Below are 20,289 nucleotides of genomic sequence, written 5' to 3'. Positions count from 1 at the left end.
CTGTCATAGGCAAAGCACCCTATTTTTGCATGACAAAAATGGCAACATTCACTCAAATTAAAATAGTGATTTTAAATCACTTAAACTCATGTACACTTAATTATGATACTGTGTTTTCCATCTTTACAAACTGTGAATTTAGTATTTTATCTAATATACGATAAGGATATGAAAATGTAGGCTACTGTATGACAGAAATTACATTACTATCACAGTACATATAATGGATGTATTATGACACCTAGTGCGTTCGTAGAGAAGTGCATGTAAAAAAATTTGCTGATATTTACTTTTAAAAATTATGGTAACAATGTAGAGTAGTTAAGGCTCGATTTCTTTCATGGAATCTGCCTAAATACATCATGTAAAATCCCCTAAATTATTTAGTCTATGACACAATGAATTTAATATTTTTAGTGAAATATGCTTTTTTTATTTTAAGTTGTTCTACACGCTCTAAAGTGTGTGAATTAGAGTGAATGGAAATAACCTGTTTATATTTGACTTTGAGTTATATTGTATTATTAAAAGACTTTACTGCTAGAACAGCACAGATTCAAACTTGTTATTGCACAGGCATTGCAGCAAAGTGTTCAGATACACTTTATTTCGATAGTCCACTTTAGACATTCTACTAACTATAAGTAACTTTTCAACTACATGTCAACTAACTCTTATTAGAGTATTAGTAGGCTGTAGTAGACTGTCAGTAGACTGTTAGGTTATGGTTTGGTGTTAGGGTTCATGATAGGAGAATAAGTTGACTTGTAGTTGCCAAGTTACTTATAGTCAGTTGAATGTCTGTTGGGGGAGCATCAAAATAAAGTTTTAGCAGATATTAAGCAGACAATCTACTAATCCTCTAATGACAGTTAGTTGACATTTAGCTGCAAAGTTACTTATAGTTAGTAGAATGTCTAAAGTGGACTATCGAAATAAAGTGTTACCAAGTGTTCAAGGATCATGATCAAGGGAAGATGTGTCAGTGTCATTACATGCAGTTATTCACAACCTTACCATAAGCCCTACTCTTCTGCACAATGGTAACGATCAAAACTTAAACAAAATAGAAACTCTTTCAAATGTCAAACATAACGTCTCGGTTACATATGTAACCCTCGTTCCCTGAAGGAGGGAATGGAGACGTTACGTCAGAGACTGACGAATGGAGGTTTTGCTAGATCACCTTTGAGTTATTAGAAAACGAGCCAATGTTATGAAAATATCTTGGTCCGAGGAATTTGCATCGCGAACTCCGCCCACCGCGTGGGTATAAAAGGAGTCACGAGTGCAATATCGCATTATGTTACCTGCTGAGGAGCCGAGACTGTGCGCCCCGGCCGTTTCAGCGGTACAGTGGCAGTGGCATGCGGACATAACGTCTCCGTTCCCTCCTTCAGGGAACGAGCGAGATGTTCCTTTTCAGTCAGTCACTATGAGTTACATCAGAGACTGACGAATGGGGGTCCCAATCTAATCTCGCCAATGCGGCTGTCAGTGTCCTGCACAAGCCTCAGCTCCTTGTCGTGAGGCTAGCACGAGTGAAGGGCCAGGCTAACGCAAGAATACCAAGGTACACTGGGTAGCATATCCCAGATGGAATATGTGACACTTAGAATACACATATGACCCGAGTATGGGATGCATATGGAGAACTCAGAGGTATCCAGCCCGCAGGGTGGAATGTTTCAACCTCAAGATGGCAAGAGGGGTCTTGCCGAAAACATGTGCTCGGAGGAGACTTACTGTGGAATATACACATGTGGGGGTTGCCCAACCGGGGAACCATGCACATGGAGGCACCTAACCGATCACGAGGGCTGACCAACCGGGCATGCACTCTGGTGATGGCATCAACAGTGCAGGAGGAACTATGGAGCTACAGTCTATGGAGAACTCATCTCCATTAAAAGTAAAATTGCGCACGCAGAGCACATGGCACCCCAAACCGTGGTGGAGGCATCTGTTGACACAACAACATGCCTGGAAACTCGGTCTAAGGGAACTCTGGCACATAGAAAAGAGAGGTTCGACCATGGGGTGAAGGTTTGACGGCAGGCCCGAGTGACTAGCACCCGGAACGTGTCCTGTTGCCATGCCCATCTCGGGACTCGATCGCAAAGCCAGTGCTGAAGCGGTCTCATATTAAGCAGTCTGAGTGGCGTGCTGCTGCTGCGGATGCCATATGCCCTAGGAGCCTCTGGAATAACTTCAGTGGAACCGCACTCTTGCCCTTGAATTGACTCAGGGAATTCAGCAGTGACTGTGCGCGCTCACTTGTAAGCTGCATGTACATGGTGGCCGAGTCGATTTCCAAGATTACCGAGAAATGAGATCCTCTGCACGGGGGAGAGTTTGCTCTTTTCCCAGTTCACCCGAAGGCCCAGACGGGTGAGGTGCTGGAGCGCCAGGCAAACTGAGGGGGCTGCACCGACGGCTGGGTGGAGGCAGCAGCTGGCCGTCAGGGCAGGATATGCTTTATCGCCTCAGTCTGCTTGTGGGCGGCCTTGACCGCACCGCCGAAGAGCCCAGCCTGAGATATAGGGGAGTTGAAAAAAAGAGTTCTCTCAGCCTCCTGCAAATCAGCCAGGTTGAGCCATAGATTTCGTTCCTGGACCACACAGGTGGACATCACTTGACCCAGGGATCGCGCAGTGACATTCGTCGCCCGTAGAGCGAGGTCGGTGGCAGTGCGCAGCTCTTGCATGAGCCCCGGGTCAGCCCTTCCCTCCTGCATGTCCCTGAGCACCTTCACCTGATGGACTTAAAGGATGGCCAAGGCATGCAGGGCGGAGACGGCCTGCCCCGCAGCTCTATAGACTTGGGCCTCGAGAGTTGACGAAAACCTACAGGCCTTGGAGGAGTGCTTTGGATCACCGCGCCACGTGGAGGCGCTCTGGAGACACAATTGCAGTGTCTGGAGACACTGGACCCCAGTGTACCCGTTGCCAGCACGCGCCGCCCCCAGGAACCAATCATCCAGCCTTGAGCGCTCGGGGGAGGGTGGCGGGCACCACTCCAAACCGATGCTCTCAGCTGCCCGGGCAAGCATGGCCGTCAGCTCTGGATCCGACTTGGGCAACGTTGGCACTCCCCAGGGAGGTAACGCAGCCAAATCCTCATCCCCAGAGGAATCAAGCCCGCCTTGTGATGCCGTGAGTGACATAGCATCATCCGCCGGAGCCCTGAATAAGACACTAGGTCCTCAAGAGGAACCAGGCGTGTGGCCCGAGGAAAATTCGTCGGGTTGTTCAACACTGTAACTCTCAGATCACCCTGGCCAGCAGCCAAAGTATCCCCTCTCGAGGAGGAGATAAATTGGGGTGTGGCAGAGGGGACTCTACCTCCACGGAGGTCATTGAGTCTTGATCTTATCACCGTCATGGGCATGTTCCCGCAATGAGAACATGACTCATCCACGAGCACTGCCTGAGCGTGATTAAAGCCCAAACACGCAGCACTCGTGACCGTCAGGCGGAAGGACCATGCGCCCACTTCCAGAAACACACAGGCGAGACATCATTAAAAAGACGTGCACGTGCAGCTCTTTTAGAAAGAAAAAGCTCTTTTAGTAGTGCTGAAGCACCCAGGGGAGAAACACGAGCCACGTGCAAGCCACTGCACAGACCAGCAGCAGGATCGTGAATCCGCTGAAACGCGCCATCACACCAACACCGACTGAAGAGCACTCGTTGCTTGAAGAAGGTGAAGGAGAAGCACATTCACACTTCGGCTCTGAAGGAAAAACATAATGCGAGATTGCACTTGCGGCTCCTTTTATACCCACGCGGTGGGGCGGAGTTTGCGATGCAAATTCCGCAGACCCATGGTATTTTCATACCATTGGCTCGTTTTCTAATAACTCGAAGGTGATAGGGCTCTCTAGCGAAACCCCCATTCTTCAGTCTCTGGGTAACTCGTAGTGACTGACTGAAAGGGATCTGAACATTAACAGATGTGTCCCTTTACTTAAATACACATAAAATAAAACTTCATTTCAATATTTCCTCTCCATTTCCAGCCATGTTCAAAGCATGCTGGGAACTAACAATGGTGTCTCTAAATAAAACCGCATAATTGAGCTAATTCTCTTAAAATAAATAGGTAGCCAGTTTTCCTTAAAGGAACACGCCGACTTTTTGGGACTTTAGCTTATTCACCGTATCCACCAGAGTTAGATAAGTCCATACATACCCTTTTCATCTCCTTGTGTGCCATAACTCTGTATCTGATACACCCACCGCTAGCCTAGCTTAGCACAAAGACTGGAGGTAAACGGCTCCAGCTAGCATACTGCTCCCAATAAGTGACAAAATAACACCAACATTTTCCTATTTACATGTTGTGATTTGTATAGTCACAGCGTGTTCAAATAACAAGGTCACGTGAGACACAGCCATCTTCTAACCATATACATACTGGGAACTATATTCTCAGAAGGCGAAGCACTGCTACTTCTGCGGAGTGATTTACTCCAACTCTGAGCGAACTCTCTGCTCCTCACCACGGGGCTTCTTAGGTGCTGCGAGCAAATCACTCCGCCCAAGTAGTAGTGTGGAGCCGTTTACCTCCAGTCTTTGTGCTAAGCTAGGCTAGCGGTGGGTGCGGCAGACAGAGTTACGGTACGCACGGAGATGAAAAGGCTATGTATGGACTTAACTAACTCTGGGGGATACGGTGAATAAGCTAAAGTCCCAAAAAGTTGGCGTGTTCCTTTTATTTTATCAGCTTAATCGGTTCCTCAATTCAAGCCTCAAAATTGTGTACGTTTCCTAAAAAAAAAAAAAGGAAAATTTGTCTCTTGATTTTATTAGTGAAATGGTCTCAATATTTTCCATACAACACTGAACCACAATTTTCTTAATGAAATATACACAATATTGTTAATTATCAACAAGACCCATGATTCATTTTTTACAGTAATATGTCAGACATTTAGACATGCTGCTCAAGTGAATCTCTGACGCATGTTCTGATGCCATGAACAATCTTTATTTTATTTTATATATATATAACAAATGCAAAGAATAATTTCCTTAAAACTTTAGTGTGTGCGAGTGTGAGTTTGCAATGTAAGCAATAGCACAATTTGCATAAAGAGAAAAAAAAAAAGGTATTATTTGCTAAGAAGTCCATTATTAAACATGTTTTGCACTGACTCTAAGCCTTGCTACATTCAAACAGGGTAGGCCTATGTATTTTTTAATAAACATTATTTTCACTGGCACAAATAAGACAATTTCCTAAGTGTCAATGTTCACATTTGATTTTGGTTTAATAAAAAACCCTTCTTTGCCTCACACTGACCATGCTACCATTCGCTATCTAAATCTCTTACTCATACTTTAGTTTCAACCCTCACCTTGAGTTAAATTAGACTATTGCTGATCGTTTAATTGATATACAGCGACGCCTAGTGGCTAGTATCCAAAACACAGCAAATCAAACACCATTTGTCATTAGAGTATACATATAAGATTAGTTTTGTTATTGCATTATCTTCTCAGCTAATTTCATGGACTTTCTCCTCAACAGAAGAAGATACGACTTTGCCATCCACAAGCTCCTCCACAATGACCTTCACTCTGCGCTGGACGTGAGGGTTATACTCTGTAAGGGTTCAAAAGACACATTTATTACTAGTTCCATTCATTTCTGCTCCATGTTCATGTTCTGATTGAATGAAGGGACCAACATAAAACATTTCATTTCACTCACCTTCCTCTTCCTCTTCCTTTATCTCCACTGTTTTGGTCACTGTCTCGGTCATGGTTTCAGTCATGGAAGAATCAGACGTGCTTATGACGGTCCTACAGAACACAAGGATACACCCTGGGTCTCATAGCTGATACAGTACATAACCTCAACAAATGAACTGACATTCACAACAAGCCACATACACCTGAACAGAGCAAATTTAAATAAATCTGTTCTACGTACGTTTGAGCTTCTCCTTCCAGAAGCCTCCTGTATTCAGCGATCTCCATCTCCAGCCTCATCTTGATGTCCAGCAGCAGCTGGAACTCGGAAGCCAGTTGTTGGATGTTGGCATTGAGTCTCTGTAGCTCCTCCTGCAGGTGGTCTATTTGCAATTGCAGCTGACTCAGCTGAACAGCATAGTGTATGCCCACGTCAGCCAAACTCTGCTCCAGGTTTTGTTTCTGGAGAAAATTATTGAACATCGGATGGGGAGATTAAATACTCAAGGGGAAATGGCATATTATAAACCATGTTAAGTGGTTGAAATGTTTTTTTTAAAGCTACTTTTATTGATTAGGATATTGAGAGAGAGAGAGAAAGAGAGAGAGAGAGGACAGGAAATGATTCAGATTAACAGCACAATTGTGATTGTCATAATGCTTTTATGTCGTTCAACAAACAAGAAATGAACACTGAGCAACTTACATTTTAAACACAATATTGCCACAGCAGAATGAAAAATGTAGCATCCCCGAGCAACACACGACAATGAATGTAGCCTACCTACTTTTTTTTTAACAGATTGATTGAATGAATAATTCACTGACTCACTCACAAAGACAGTGGCTGTGTTTGAAATTGCATATTGTCAGATAGGCTACTACTTTTGGTTTGAAACTTACTTTGCAACCGTTTCTTCTATAACCTACAGCGTCTGTTTGAAGGGCCTGTTTATTTATTTATTTTTGCGCTATTTCTCTGCACATTCCCTGCGTTTCTTCTCCATCTCTCTGACTATTTTGTTTGGTTTTTCTGATTTAAAAAAAAAAAAAAAAAACTTGCTATGTGTAGTTACTGTTTTAGACTAACTGAGACTTGTTACAGCACTTGTCCTCTTGCTGGTCTGATTGCTTCTATTGTTCTCCTCATTTGTAAGTCACTTTAAATAAAAGCGTCTGCGAATGAAACGCTGTCACTGTCACTTGATCTACTGTCCCAGCATCAGTTATGTCGCCTCGTGAGATATTAAAGTATTCATCAGAAGCCCACATCAAAATCTTGCCAGAAGTAGGTCATCCAGGTACTTGTTTTCGCATACTGTTTTATGAATACTATGAATTCAGACATACTACTTGTCTCGCATACTGTTTTCTGCCTGTAGGGAAGATCATTCCTACGGTTTGGTGGATTTTGGACTGACCATGGTTCGTTGATAAAAACGTTAAAATGCAACTATTTTTAGGTCTATCAACACACTGGTGAAGCTCAGGCTAGTATAACCTAATAATTTTGACCAAAGATTCACTTTTACATTCTATGAAGTTTGTCCACCCTGTTACATGACATTTTTACAATAACGGTGCACGTGGACGTTTTTGGGTGGACGTTTATTAAGCCCATTATTAGCTAGAAAGGAACAATATGCTAGCAGAAGATTTACATTTAGGACGAATTTTAATAGATATAAAATATTTTTTTTAAACACATAAACATTGTCATCCAGTAGGCTATAAATCGACACGTATGGATATGTTTTGTTTTTTTACGCTATTAGATAAGACTAATTACTAAAAGACTAAAGACTAAGTCTATCTTCTAAAAACGAGGAAAACAGAAAAGTTTATGACTGATTCTTTGTTCTTGGAGTTGCTTTACCTCCAAGGAGATGATGTCACTTTTAGGCAGTCATGTGATTTGGGGCATATGCTCAAGATTTTAAAGGGCAAATAGCACCAATGCAACAGGATGGACTGGAGTTTGAGGGACATAAACTAATTTAATGGATTTACAGATTTAAAAAATAGGTAATTCATTTTGTGTTTATATTTTATTTCAAAGAGAATACTAAACACTAAAAATGGCTTATTTAGAACTATATATGTAACCGTTATTTCAAAGTGAAGTTGAGAAAACATAATTGGGATTCCCTTACGAAAAAGACGTTTATTCAAGTCTTACTTCTTTTAAACTAATTTTAAGAAAGTATACTTTCAGTCTACATTTTATATACTTCTCAGAAACATACTTAAAATTACACTTAAGTGTACTTGACTTATACTGACAGAAAAGTCCAAGTATATTTGGCCAGTACTTGTACTCAATCTTTTTATCGAGATATACTTAAAAGTATAATGAAGTATTCAAAGTTTTTATTTTTGCATAGGTTTTCATATACAATCTTATGAAACGTACATTGTTTGAAAATATTGATTAGAATATTGATATAAAACAGATATGTTTCTAATTCTGCGTATCTGAATTTTTGTGTAGGCTAGTCCACTGGTAGAGTACATAGGAATTTACTCTAATTCTACTTCTCCCCACCATTGACAGAATTTTCCAGCTATCCATGTTTTCACTGTTATACGGTAGGGGGCGCTATGACATATCTTCTAGTACTGAATCTCCGGATCAAAACACAGGAGAAGCTGAAACAAGTGATAGAAGATTGCTCACACAAATGTAAAATAATGTGATCATCAAACATTAACAGCGTGTAAATCAAAAATGCTTAATATTACCAAAGAAATGAAGCGTAACCCATGAAGAGAAAACGACTGTGAAGCTTTAGGGGTGTTGGACTCGATCTACTCCATCTGTGTTTTGATCATCGTTCTGAATCTGATCAGGGCGTAGTCTTTGACAAAAATGTGACTTTCTCAACTTTTTTGTTTAAAATGTTGCCTTTTCTTGAAACTTACCGACATTCAAGTGTTGATAAAAAAGAATGCATGAAGCTAATAAAATATTTTTTAAATTAAAGTACAGTTCAAAAATAATATCTTCATTTGAACATAGTATACTGCAAGTGCAAAAGTAATATATAAATAGTAAACTATAAGTATAATGTTATGTTCACATAAAGAAAACTTACAAGTATACTTGCAGTATAATCTACTAAACTGTAGTTTACGGAGAGTACACTTAAGTGTGTACTTTCATAAACTAAAAAATGTACTACTTGTATTAAAATAGTAAACTACTAGTATACTAGTACAGATGCATTATAAATAAGAAACCTAGTTGTGTACTTAAAGTTTACTACTCTTACACTTAGTATTATAGTACTCTTAAATGTATACTTTTATATACTAAAAGTGGGCCAATTTAGTCCCAAGCAGTATTGAAATAGTACACTTACAAGTTTACTACAAGTACACATTGATATTAGTATACTTAATACATAAAGTATACTTAAAAATATACTTCAACATTACTTAAGTGTACTTCTTTTTTGTAAAGGACGAAAGACTTGTCGTGAGACAAGTTTTTATTAAGTATTTATTAAGTATATTAAGTATTTTATTATTATTTGATTTTATTATTTTATTATTATGAATTTGTGTTAATAGGGGTACATGATCATCTATGCATGAAAAACCATGTGGTAGGAAAGTTGATTAACATTTTATGTCAAATATGCAGTATTGTTTAATGGGGACATAAAATCCTACAAACTATAGGATTGAACCACGCTCTAAACAAAACTGGTGCTAAATAGCACTAAAAGTGGTTTGTAATTATAGGGGAACCACTTTAAGTGCCATATAGCACCTTTGTCAAATGGTGCTACGTAGAACCATACGAGGTGCCATATAGCACATTGATTGTTTACAACTGCTTCAACAAAAATGGTGCTCAACAGTACCCAACAGGGGTTCTTTGGCTCGTAATAACAGGGGAACCTCTTTTGGTACTATATGGCACTTAAGAAGCTTTATAGTGCATTTGTCAAATGGTGCTACATAGAACCTTTTTTTTTTTTTTTTGAGGTAGTGGGGCCCATTATCATGCCAGATACTACAATTGATGAGTCAATATGCTTCTAAATGACAATTTTACTTAAAAGATGGATAATTAATCATTTTAATGTTGTTTTTCTAATTCTATCACCAACTAAACTAAGAGACTAAGAGAGAGAGAGAACCTTTAAAGAACTATAGGGGCTTAACGGGTTCTTTGTATGGCAGTGGTGCCATATAGCGCCTTAACCACCCCAAAGAACCGCTGAAGAACCAAACTGGGCTTAACAGGTTCTTTAAATGGTAGTGGTGCTATATAGCTCCATAACCACCGCAAAGAACCCCTGTAGAACCGCTGAAGAACCTTTTTTTTTTTTTGAGTGCAGGCATGTCCAGACACTGGGAGTCACTTGTTTCTTTCTGGAATTAATCAGTTTTTGAACTTATCATTTGAATGATTCAATGACTCGTTCATAAAATGGTCAATGAAATGTCTGGATTTCGCTCACAAAATTAGGTGCAGTCACATGAGTAAAATTTGGGCAGAATTTAATGGCTAGAAAAAGTCACTTGTCTTTTGTCAGTATTGTAGCAATGTATAAAGCACAGCTTTTTACGCTTTCCAGACAGAAATGCAGCAAAAATGCGTGACCACATTTAAAGTGCTGTCACATAGGCCTACTGTTGTTTGGTGACAACATCCTTTCATTTGAACAGAAATCTACGCGATCAGGAATTTTGTGTTAGGGCGAAAGACATGCGTTGACCATCAGAAAGCTGTTTGGTTTGACACGGACAAGTGGAGTGATACAAATAGTGAGAAGTCACAGTGCTGCTGGACTGTTATATATCAGGGTTTGTGGAACGCTGCTCAGTCAAGCACATTCGAAGACCAGAACTAACTGTTGTATCATGAAAAATAAGCAGAGATCTTTGTTTATCTCCTGCCAGAGAAAGGTAGGGCTTCAGAAAGAGCAAGAACAAGATTTTACCATGGCGAGAACCCCTTGTAGTTCTATCTCCAGGCTCTGGAATGTTCTCTTCAGATCACTGAGCTCAGTCTGAGATGTCTTGATTTCAGTATAGCTGGTGGTCACCTGAGTCTGCAACACCTCCGCCTAAAATATTGAAACCCAGAAAGTAATGAGGAATACATGACAGAAAAAAAAAAAATAGGTAGTTCTGGTCAGTTGGAATCTGAATATTGCCTGATGTTGTGTGTGGCTACATTTCAGTTCATCACTGTTGTATTACTGCAGACTGAACTGATGACCCAAGGCGAACTCATGAGAAAATGTAACTAATTTACATTAGAATTGGTGGCGAATTTGTATGAATTTATACAATTCGAGACCCCACTCCTAACCCTCAGACGGGTGTAAGCAGACTGTACGAAAACATTTGAATGCAAGCGTATGAATTCATAAAAATTCTGACTAATTTGCCAGTAGGTTTGAATTGCTATGAGAGTGTGTTGGATAATCTTCTGACATCTAATAGACTGAATTAAAATACCTTTGCTTTAGCAGTTCCTGCCCCTACAATTGACTAAGCCAGACAAAAACAAAATATGTCAACAGTTTTGACAGCTGAAAGACTTTAACGATTACTTGAATGTCGCAATAACATTCCTACTGACAATATAATTGTTGTAAAGCATATCATCAGACAGCTAGCATCTCAATCATTATTAGGTGATTATTCTTTTTTTTAAAGCAACGATACAGTGAATGACATTCCACTCTTTTTATATGTTAAAATCCTTTGAGGAAGTTCACCCGCCTCTGCTAGGTCTAGCATATTGTTTTCTTGCAGAGGAAGACATGTCTTACTGGCTCACCTTGCTCTGGAACCATCTTTCAGCCTCCCTGCGATTTTTCTCAATAAGCATCTCATACTGAGCTCTCATCTCCTGCAGTTCCTCATCAAGATCTGACTGAGCTGCACAGTCCATCTCCACGTTCACAGAGCCGCTTTGCCTCTCTCGCAACAAATGAAGATCCTGTGGAGAAAGAGGAGGAGGGAAACAAGCAGTTAAGTCTTCCAAAAATCACATTTGATCCTTCTTGTGAAATAATTCAAGACCAAAAGATTGCAGTGAAATGGTAAGGTGACCTCCTCATGGCTCTTCTTCATATACAGCAGCTCCTCATTCAGTCCAGTTAGCTGGTTCTCCAGGTCTCCAATGGACAGCTTCATCTCTCCCAGAACCACTCGCAGTTGTGCCGAATCTGCTTCCACAGCTGAACGCAAGTTCAGTTCAGTCTCATACCTGCCACAGCCAAGGAGGACAAGGATCATATGCTATTTTAAGATCATATCACAGACCGCAGCATAGTGTCGGCCCAGATCCGGCCCACATCTGGTACATGTGGATTCGGTTTCACCTTATTTTGATGGTCCCTTTAACACAATCTGTTGACTATAAGTAATGTTGCACGTACATGTCTACTAACTCTCATTAGAGTGTTAGTAGAGTATTAGTAGACTGGTAGGGTTAGGGTTATAAGTTTAAATGTACTTGTAAAGTTACTTATAGTCTGTAGAATGTCTTTCAGAGGGCCATCACAATAAAGTGTTTGCAGATATTAAGCAGACAGTCTACTAATACTCTAATGAGAGTTAGTTGACATGTAGTTGCAAAGAATGTTCAAAAGGGACCATCAAAATAAAGTGTTACCGTGGATTCCACACGTTCCAGATGTGGGCCGGATCTGGACCGATACTATGTTGCTGTCTGGGATTCTATTTCAACCAACAGTAAACATTCAATACTAAATGCAATATTGCTTTACACATCACATACTTCAAGTGGAAATCTTCAGTGGCGAACTTGGTGTTGTCCAGCGTCAGATGGAGCTTTGCGTTCTCCACAAAACGACTTTGAATCTTTCAAAGACAAATGAGAATGTGTGGTTGATCTAGGGATGTTAATATTTCAATGAGCATAATAACTGACTATCTGGATGAATTAAAAAAGAGAGAAAAAATTACTAGCTGAAATGAAACTAGATTTTAGGTTTTGTTAACAGCTAGACACTGATGTTAAACAGCTCTAAACAGGACTGCCCTGTTGTATTTGTGATATTTGAAATACAAAACATGGCATAATGGCATAAGGTGAGGCAGGGTTCACCTCATGCCATTTCGGTTATTTCAGGGGTGTGATCTTTCTGTTGAGTGACAGCAGCTCTACCTGAATGCTGAGCTCAGAAATGGTTGTCAAATAAGCACTCATGTTTTTGCTCTCCATCGGGCTCTTGTTGTCATAAAACTCCTTAATTTGCAGCTCGAGTTTCTTGTTGGCCTGCTCTAAAGAGTGCACCTAAAACACAAAACGTGCACAATAATTAAAGACAAAGATAATTAGACAAAGTCCAAATCACAAAACTTTCTCTCTTATTTTCAAATTGTTTGTCATAAATCAACATCTCAGGCTTTCTAATCAAAATTTGGCTTCCTATAAAACGGGGCATTTATTTCATACATGTCCACCTAGAGGACACCTGGACTTAAAGCATGTTTATCAGGCATTTTGGAAGAGAATCATGAGAATGTTGCCAATTATTACTCCCATTATCACACTTTTTTTTTTTCATTACATGTTGCCCTGAGAACATTAATATGCAAATTAGATACAGTGTATGGATACACATGGGACTAGTCAAGTCAAGTCAAGTCAAGTCAAGTCAAGTATATTTGTATAGCGCTTTTCACAATACAGATTGTATCAAAGCAGCTTCACAGTATTAAATTGACTACACATTAATGGCCATTTTACCTACAAATTGCATAAAGTCAAATGGTATCTTAATTAATTCCCTTATATATTTCATAACATAGCTGAGAATCATCTTTATACAGAGTTTAGTTGAAAAAAATCATGAAACCAAAAAATTGATTGGTGAAAAAAAAAAAAAAAATCCCATTGTTTTTGCCTATACATGTAATTTCATGTAATTTTATTTTTTTAAACCACTGAGTCCTGGAGTCCACTACAGTGGGCATAGCATAACGTGTGAAGAACATATCACATAGCATATGAATAAAATATCATTTTTCAAAAAAGTTTTTTTCCATTTGTTTCTTATACTCTAAACAATGTAATTTTTTTCTGGATCTCAGGTGGATATGAAAATAAAACAATAACTCCACATAACCCAAATGCATTCCTGTGTTACTAAATAGTAAAAATAACAGCTAAACACTGAATTTACTGTTAAAACTTTTCAAAAAATTGTTTGATAAAAACACAGAGAATGCAATGAAAAAAAAAAGAAGAATATGTTTAACAATTGTTACTTTCAATTTATGAAAATTTATATAATGTGCATAGTGATGTGAATATACAATGTTATACAATTATTAAACAATTATTTATGATTTTAGGGATTCTGGCCAGAATTTAACAAGATAACATTTATTAAGTAAAAGTTATGAATTAATATATAAACAACCTTAGACAATGACTATTTTAATATATTATATTAAACTATAAAATAAACATATATATATATATATATGAAGAGTTCAGATGCAAAAACCTCTAAGTGCCATCTGAAATTTTCTTCTAGAATGTTCATTTTTTATCAACCTCGTATATTTAAGTTCAGTAATTTCACTTAAATGGGAATGAAGATTACCTACTAATTGTCATTAAAGTGAAATTACTGAACTTAAACATACAAGCTTGATAAAAAATGATCATTCTAGAAGAAAATTTCAGATGGCACTTAGAGGCTTTTGCATCTGAACTCTTCATATATACTCTATATACTCTATATATATATATATTATAAAGCATTCATCAGGATTCATTAGAAGAAGATAAGATTCAATTGTCTTCATGTAATTTCTGTTACATTTTCAAGTTAACCAAAATAAGGTATGTTACCCGCTCCAGGTAAGATGCCAGTCGGTCATTGAGGTTCTGCATGGTCTGCTTCTCGCTGGGATACGGATTGACCTCGTTAACAGCCGTCGTCAAGAATGAAGTGGACAAAGATCTGGAGAGGCGGGCACCGTAGCCCCCAGCGCTGCCATAGTTTTGTGCACCAAAAGACAAAGAGACCCTTGAACTCCCCAATCCGTTCATGACCAGTCCACCAGAGGAACCATGGCCAGCTGACCCGAGCACGCTCTGAGTGGTGAACGTCTTACTACTGCGACGGACCGACATGGCTAAGTCAGAAGATCTGTGGAAGGATGTCTTTCAAATGTCGAAATTAAACATCTAAACTAATTTCCACTAAAGACTGACTTATATAGCCCTGCTGCATCCCATGGTGTCAGGTTCCAGTTCCAGTGAATAGATGGAATGTAAGTGGAGACCTGTGCCCGGACGCTTATCAAAACCATTGACTTCAAAAACCTGCTAACACACCCTACCTTCAAAACTATGTAAAATGATTTGTGGTTTAAAGAGATTACATCTTTCTTCAACTGGTGTAATGTCTAAACTGATTGTTTGTATTGGTCATGTGCCAGTTATAAGTATTAACAGTGTTTTTTATAAAACCTGTAACTTTTTATTCTTTTAAATGCAACCATTAATTATACACATGTACGTGACAGTATTGAACTCTTTAAGCAATTTTCTCATGTTTGTTTACTTTGTGTATTCACCACAACATTCATCAGGTTTGCTTTTCCGTTTAGTTCTTATGACAAACATTGTTCTTGCACTCAAATGCTATGTACCTGAACTATAACCATCAATCATGATGAATGGATTCATGTGTCAGAATGTAGTAAAAACACATCTCTTCAGTACATTTTTCTCCATCAGTAGCCTAATACCAGATCACCGTCTCTTAAAATGTAGTCGTAACTTGTAATGAAATAGTTTTGCTGGTGTGTTTGACAGTAAAGGGGATCTACATGTTGACATTTTCAAGAGGGTGAATGGGAACATTCTTAAGAAATCAATCATGATGTTAGGCTATTCTGACTTCAACAGAACATGCAAATTCATGGCCCGACCCATTCTGATGAATTTCACTAAGTGTATTCCCTTGTAATTGCGTGTAGCTACATGTAGTCCCTTTAGGCAGATCTCCTAAATCTGTCATTACAATGTTAATTTCTTTTGAGAACGAAAATCATTTTGTCTAATGTGATTTTAACAATTTCCAAGGAAAAATGTTGTTAATATGAATTATTAATCGTATAGATACTCACTCTTTGATGTTGTTGTTTTTTCCTTTTCATGTTGTTTGGACCACATTACTTTGCAGTTTTGCGTCCATACAATGAAAGTCTGTGTAAAACAAAAAAAAATGTAATATTCCTTTCATAGTTATTCTTTTTTTAAAGAGTTTCATCTTTGTTATGAGGCTGTTTTCTTTATTATGATATAGGGATACTTGTATCATCAGCCTGACATTCTTACTTTATGTCCCCCCATAAATATCAAAATAACATATCAGAATTCAATTTAAAAAATGCTTATCATAGAATGGGTGCATTTAAGTCATTCTATGTATACTGAACATAAGTTTATAGATCACATCATTGTCCCATTATGTCATCACTAGCTAATACTGAAGATATGGAAAAGTGGAATACTGGTAATAAAGAATGATACAACACATCATCTGATGTCATATACCTCAATATAGGCTATGCTTTCAAAGGTGGATTGGCAATTATTTGTTCACCTCAGACACATGATGGCAGAGGATTGTGATCTTGGGTAAAATCTTTAGGTACATACATCTAATGGTCCTGAGAGGAAGCTACAGACTCCTCTCCAGCAATAAAATCAAAAGCACTGCATCACAGCCTTTCACAATCAGTTCATTTTAATCAATACAATAGTTACAAAAAAAAAATCACTTATTGATGGCACATCATATAATATTACATTAGAACAAATGATTAGATGAGAACTTGGGTGCTGACATGAATAAAAAAACCATTGCTAATTCATTTTCACAGGCCTTGACATGTTAATGTTGTTTCCCATTAGTTAAGTGCCGTGAATGTTTGCTATGTTAAATTCTCATAAAAAACTATTGAATTTCCCATGCCATGTTCTGTTTACTGTCATGTCTGACGTATTAGGCTTAAGCATGCTCCTCCTCCTGAACAATAATTATCCAAATCCATTGATTAACACTTTTGTTTTTTCCCTGAAAATGAAATATAAGGGGCCTGACCTGATATTTTGTATTACAAGGTTTTCATTCTTACACTCTGTTAAAACGTCTCTGGCTCAGCACTATTCAGGTACTGTAAATCTATTTTTACTTTTAATATTTCCTTGCTAAAGAAACCATCTTACGATAGTAGCCTATCTGTGTTTGGAATATGATATCTGGTTTCAAGTTGGTCGTTAGCTGGAATAAATTTGTATTTTGCTGATCTAAGTTGGTCATTTGCTGGCACACCACCTTGGATTAGCAACAAACAAGCTACCAGTCGGTCACTTTAGTTGGTTTTTGGAACATGGTGACTGGATGACCAGCTAATAACTTGTCTGAACCAGCTATAAACCATCTACCATGTTCCAAATTTGTTTTATACTAACACGGATTTCCTGCAGGAATGGGTCGCTTTTATTTTATTCTATTTTATTTTTGTTTGACACAGATACTGCTTTTAAATACTTGCAATAATTCTTCACAGAAATGATGGCCAAGTGCATTGTATTGACCGCTGTAGCGATGCTGGCAGTGGCGTGTGTGGCTTCTCCTCTGTCCAAAGACAAACCTGGGAACACAGAGGCAATGGCAGGGCTTCCAGAGAGATCACCTGAGACACCTGAGAGACTGCAGGCCCTTGTGAGGCGTTCATTGCAATTATCGGAGGATCAGCGCGAACTCATGTCCCGACAGCTCTTACAGGCACTATCAGGTGCGTGTCTCTGAAGATAAAAAAATGAGAAGAAACAAAGCCTCGCTCTTACTTGCTGTTCTTCGTGTTTTGGGCAGAAATCATCCAACGAGAGGACTGCGTTACAGATTACCAAGGCTGGGTAGATTTTGGGCGCCGAAGTGCAAACTGAGACTGCATGCAAAATAGTAAAAACTCTGTACTGTGATCTGTCAATAAATATATTTGCAACTATATGTCTTTGTGTCGTCAGATTGCGAATTAATTTGAAAAATGATGTACACTCACATGAGATTAAGATGAAGACATTGTCTTCAAGACAGTCATAATAGTAGCGGGTGTGGAGTGGGTGGCCTTACTTTATGGAGTGGGTGGCCATACTTTATCTCAGTAATCCTCCTGTTATTGGAATTTTTCTAGATTAATTATAAATGGCTGGCTGCAAATAACATACAGTATAACGACAACAAGCATCAACCGATTTGGCATTAAAAAAATAGATTCAATTCCTTTAAAAAGTCTGCCCTCTTGATGGTCAGTGAATAGAGTGGATTATTGCAGATAATAAGCTCTGTGACCAACAAAGGTTTATGATTCTTTCACGTTTTGTTCATTATGATAGCCTTCACAAATTAACACAACTTTTATGAATTTAAAAGCCTAAACATAATCGCCAGAAGGATAAAGTTCAAAGTAGGCTGTAAACAAACTAGACCACAGTCATGTGACTATTATTGATTTAATTTATGTCGTAGAATAAAGCGGCGGTTTTCAAATCCTGGTCCTGGGGACCCACCGCTCTGCACATTTTTTTATGTCTCTCCTACCTGACATAGGAAACACTGACTTGTTTCTCAGCTGCCTTATCAGGCAATGACCTCGCAAGATTTTTACCGGTGGACCCCCTCGGAAAAGCGTTTGTGCTAGATTTGGCCGTGAGTGGGCTAGTTTTGATAACCATTTGGGCAGGTAAAATGTACCAAAGGTGTTCTGGGATGACCAACCTCCCACCAAACCCCAAACAAATCGCCATCCTTTATCTGAAAGCCCATGAAGACGCCTTACTCCTAGTTGAGTGAGCATAAACTCCAATGGGACAAGTCTAATTTTTAGAAGCACATGCTAACACTGTAGCTTCCACAATCCAGTGAGACAAGCGTTGTTTCGAAAGTGGCAGATCGAAAGTGCAACCTCGAAAACAGACAAACGAGTTCACACTTACAAATAATCAGATCAGAGTAACGTTGTATGTGTATTAGGGCTCCGAGCTCAGAATTTGGACCAAACCCAGAGTACTCCCCCCTGTATTTCTGGTTAGGAAAGTAACCAGGCAAGTTTGAGGAGATGGGGTGGTGGAGGGATGCTGAAACCTGTGGAGAAACATAGGTGAGTCGACTATATAGGCCTCCAGTCATTTGCTGATTGGGTAGACATGTTGATTACATATAGTTGACAGCTGGCTGGAATGATGTGATGATTGGAATGATGATGATTGGAATGATGATGATTGGAATGACGTGATGACTGGATAGATAATTTGAACGTGTTCCTCCCGAACTTTGTTAATAAAACATCATAAAATGACTAGGGCTACGTTTACACGTGGCTGGTTATTTTCATAAACGGACATTTCACCCTCTCCGTTTTCAGAAAAGTGTTCGTTTACACAAACCCGTGTATATGCCGTCAAGAGCATGCCAAACCTGTAGGTGGCAGTGTAACGAGAAGCTCAAGCCCATGTTAGCCAATCAGAATCCCGCAAATATAGGTCGCACCTTTGACGCAGTGCAAGTTCTGTCACATACTGTGACGTCGACTGCCTAAAACTCAGTTTTTCTCAGTTTGCATGCAAACGTGCAAACAGAGTTTTCCAAAATCTTCACTCTGGCTGGAGTTTTTAGAAAGAATCGTTTTCAGAGGCGAATTCTCCATTTGCGTGTAAACGAGGGGCACAACCGAAGGGAAATGTCTCCGTTTTTCAAAATAACCATGTACGTGTAAACGGGGCCTCGACCTGTTCACATATGCACACAAAGCGTGAACATGGCATAAAGGATGTGGCGGAGACGTAATCTCCTGAGAAGCAAGCACTTGCAGCATTGTAACCTGTGTAAACAGTGTAAACAATACTTTGGACAGATATCTACATCTGGGACCTGACCATACAGTCATCTTTACCAAACACCATACAAGCCGTGTCAGTAGATAGAGCATGTAAATCACTTACTCTCTTCCCACCTGCCAAAGCAAATAAAATCACTTTTGGTTCAAAAGGTGGCCCATAAAAGTGCGCTAAGCACCAAAGACAAATCCCAGACAAGTACCATAGGACGAGAGGGATGCTCCTCTCGAAATCCCTGCTACCAAACTGTGCTTACCTACTGAGCGACAATAAAGGGGTGAGTCAAAAAATGAAAAGGCAGCAATTTACACTTTAGAGTGGATGGTGTGCTCCGTTATCCAAACAGTCCTGTAGTGTCCATCAGTGAAAAGAACAGCGGGCAATGCGCGTTCTCCTCCAAGGCAAACAAATCAACCTCCACTTCTCCAAACAGGCTCCAAATCATCTGGCCTGTCTGAGGGTGTAGCCTCCATTCTCCGTGAACTGTGTCACCCCTGGACAGTATGTCCACGCTGCAATTCAGACGGCTGGGAACATGGACTTCCCGTATCGATATGGGGTTCCAGTCCGCCCTCAAAAGGAAACGTTCCACCAGCCTTTGAAGCAGGCAATAAGGAAAATCCCCTTGGTGATTAATGTACAAGACCACCGCCACGTTGTCCATCCGAA

At 39.3% G+C, this 20,289-nt stretch overlaps 2 protein-coding genes across 2 annotated transcripts; one reads left to right on the top strand and one right to left on the bottom strand.

The window, feature by feature from the left end:
- Nucleotides 1–4,905: 4,905 nt before the first annotated feature.
- Nucleotides 4,906–15,921, bottom strand: krt99 (keratin 99). The gene is made up of 10 exons (XM_084394550.1): nt 15,843–15,921; nt 14,557–14,871; nt 12,859–12,987; nt 12,469–12,551; nt 11,778–11,934; nt 11,503–11,664; nt 10,655–10,780; nt 5,941–6,161; nt 5,719–5,810; nt 4,906–5,610 (listed from the first exon to the last, which is right to left on the bottom strand). The coding sequence occupies exons 1-10, from the start codon at nt 15,870–15,872 to the stop codon at nt 5,504–5,506; spliced, it is 1,422 nt and encodes a 473-aa protein (XP_084250676.1). The 5' UTR covers nt 15,873–15,921; the 3' UTR covers nt 4,906–5,503.
- A 935-nt stretch (nt 15,922–16,856) lies between these two features.
- On the top strand, nt 16,857–17,670 carry LOC311281539 (uncharacterized protein; the record flags this gene model as incomplete). Its single annotated transcript, XM_084394560.1, has 3 exons — nt 16,857–16,892; nt 17,292–17,519; nt 17,597–17,670. The coding sequence occupies exons 2-3, from the start codon at nt 17,294–17,296 to the stop codon at nt 17,668–17,670; spliced, it is 300 nt and encodes a 99-aa protein (XP_084250686.1). The 5' UTR covers nt 16,857–16,892; nt 17,292–17,293.
- Between the last annotated feature and the right edge of the window lie 2,619 nt (nt 17,671–20,289).

The sequence above is a fragment of the Rutilus rutilus genome (assembly GCF_951802725.1).
Source record: "Rutilus rutilus genome assembly, chromosome: 22".
NCBI classification, from domain to species: domain Eukaryota; kingdom Metazoa; phylum Chordata; class Actinopteri; order Cypriniformes; family Leuciscidae; genus Rutilus; species Rutilus rutilus.
This window is presented reverse-complemented; position numbering and strand designations above follow the sequence as displayed.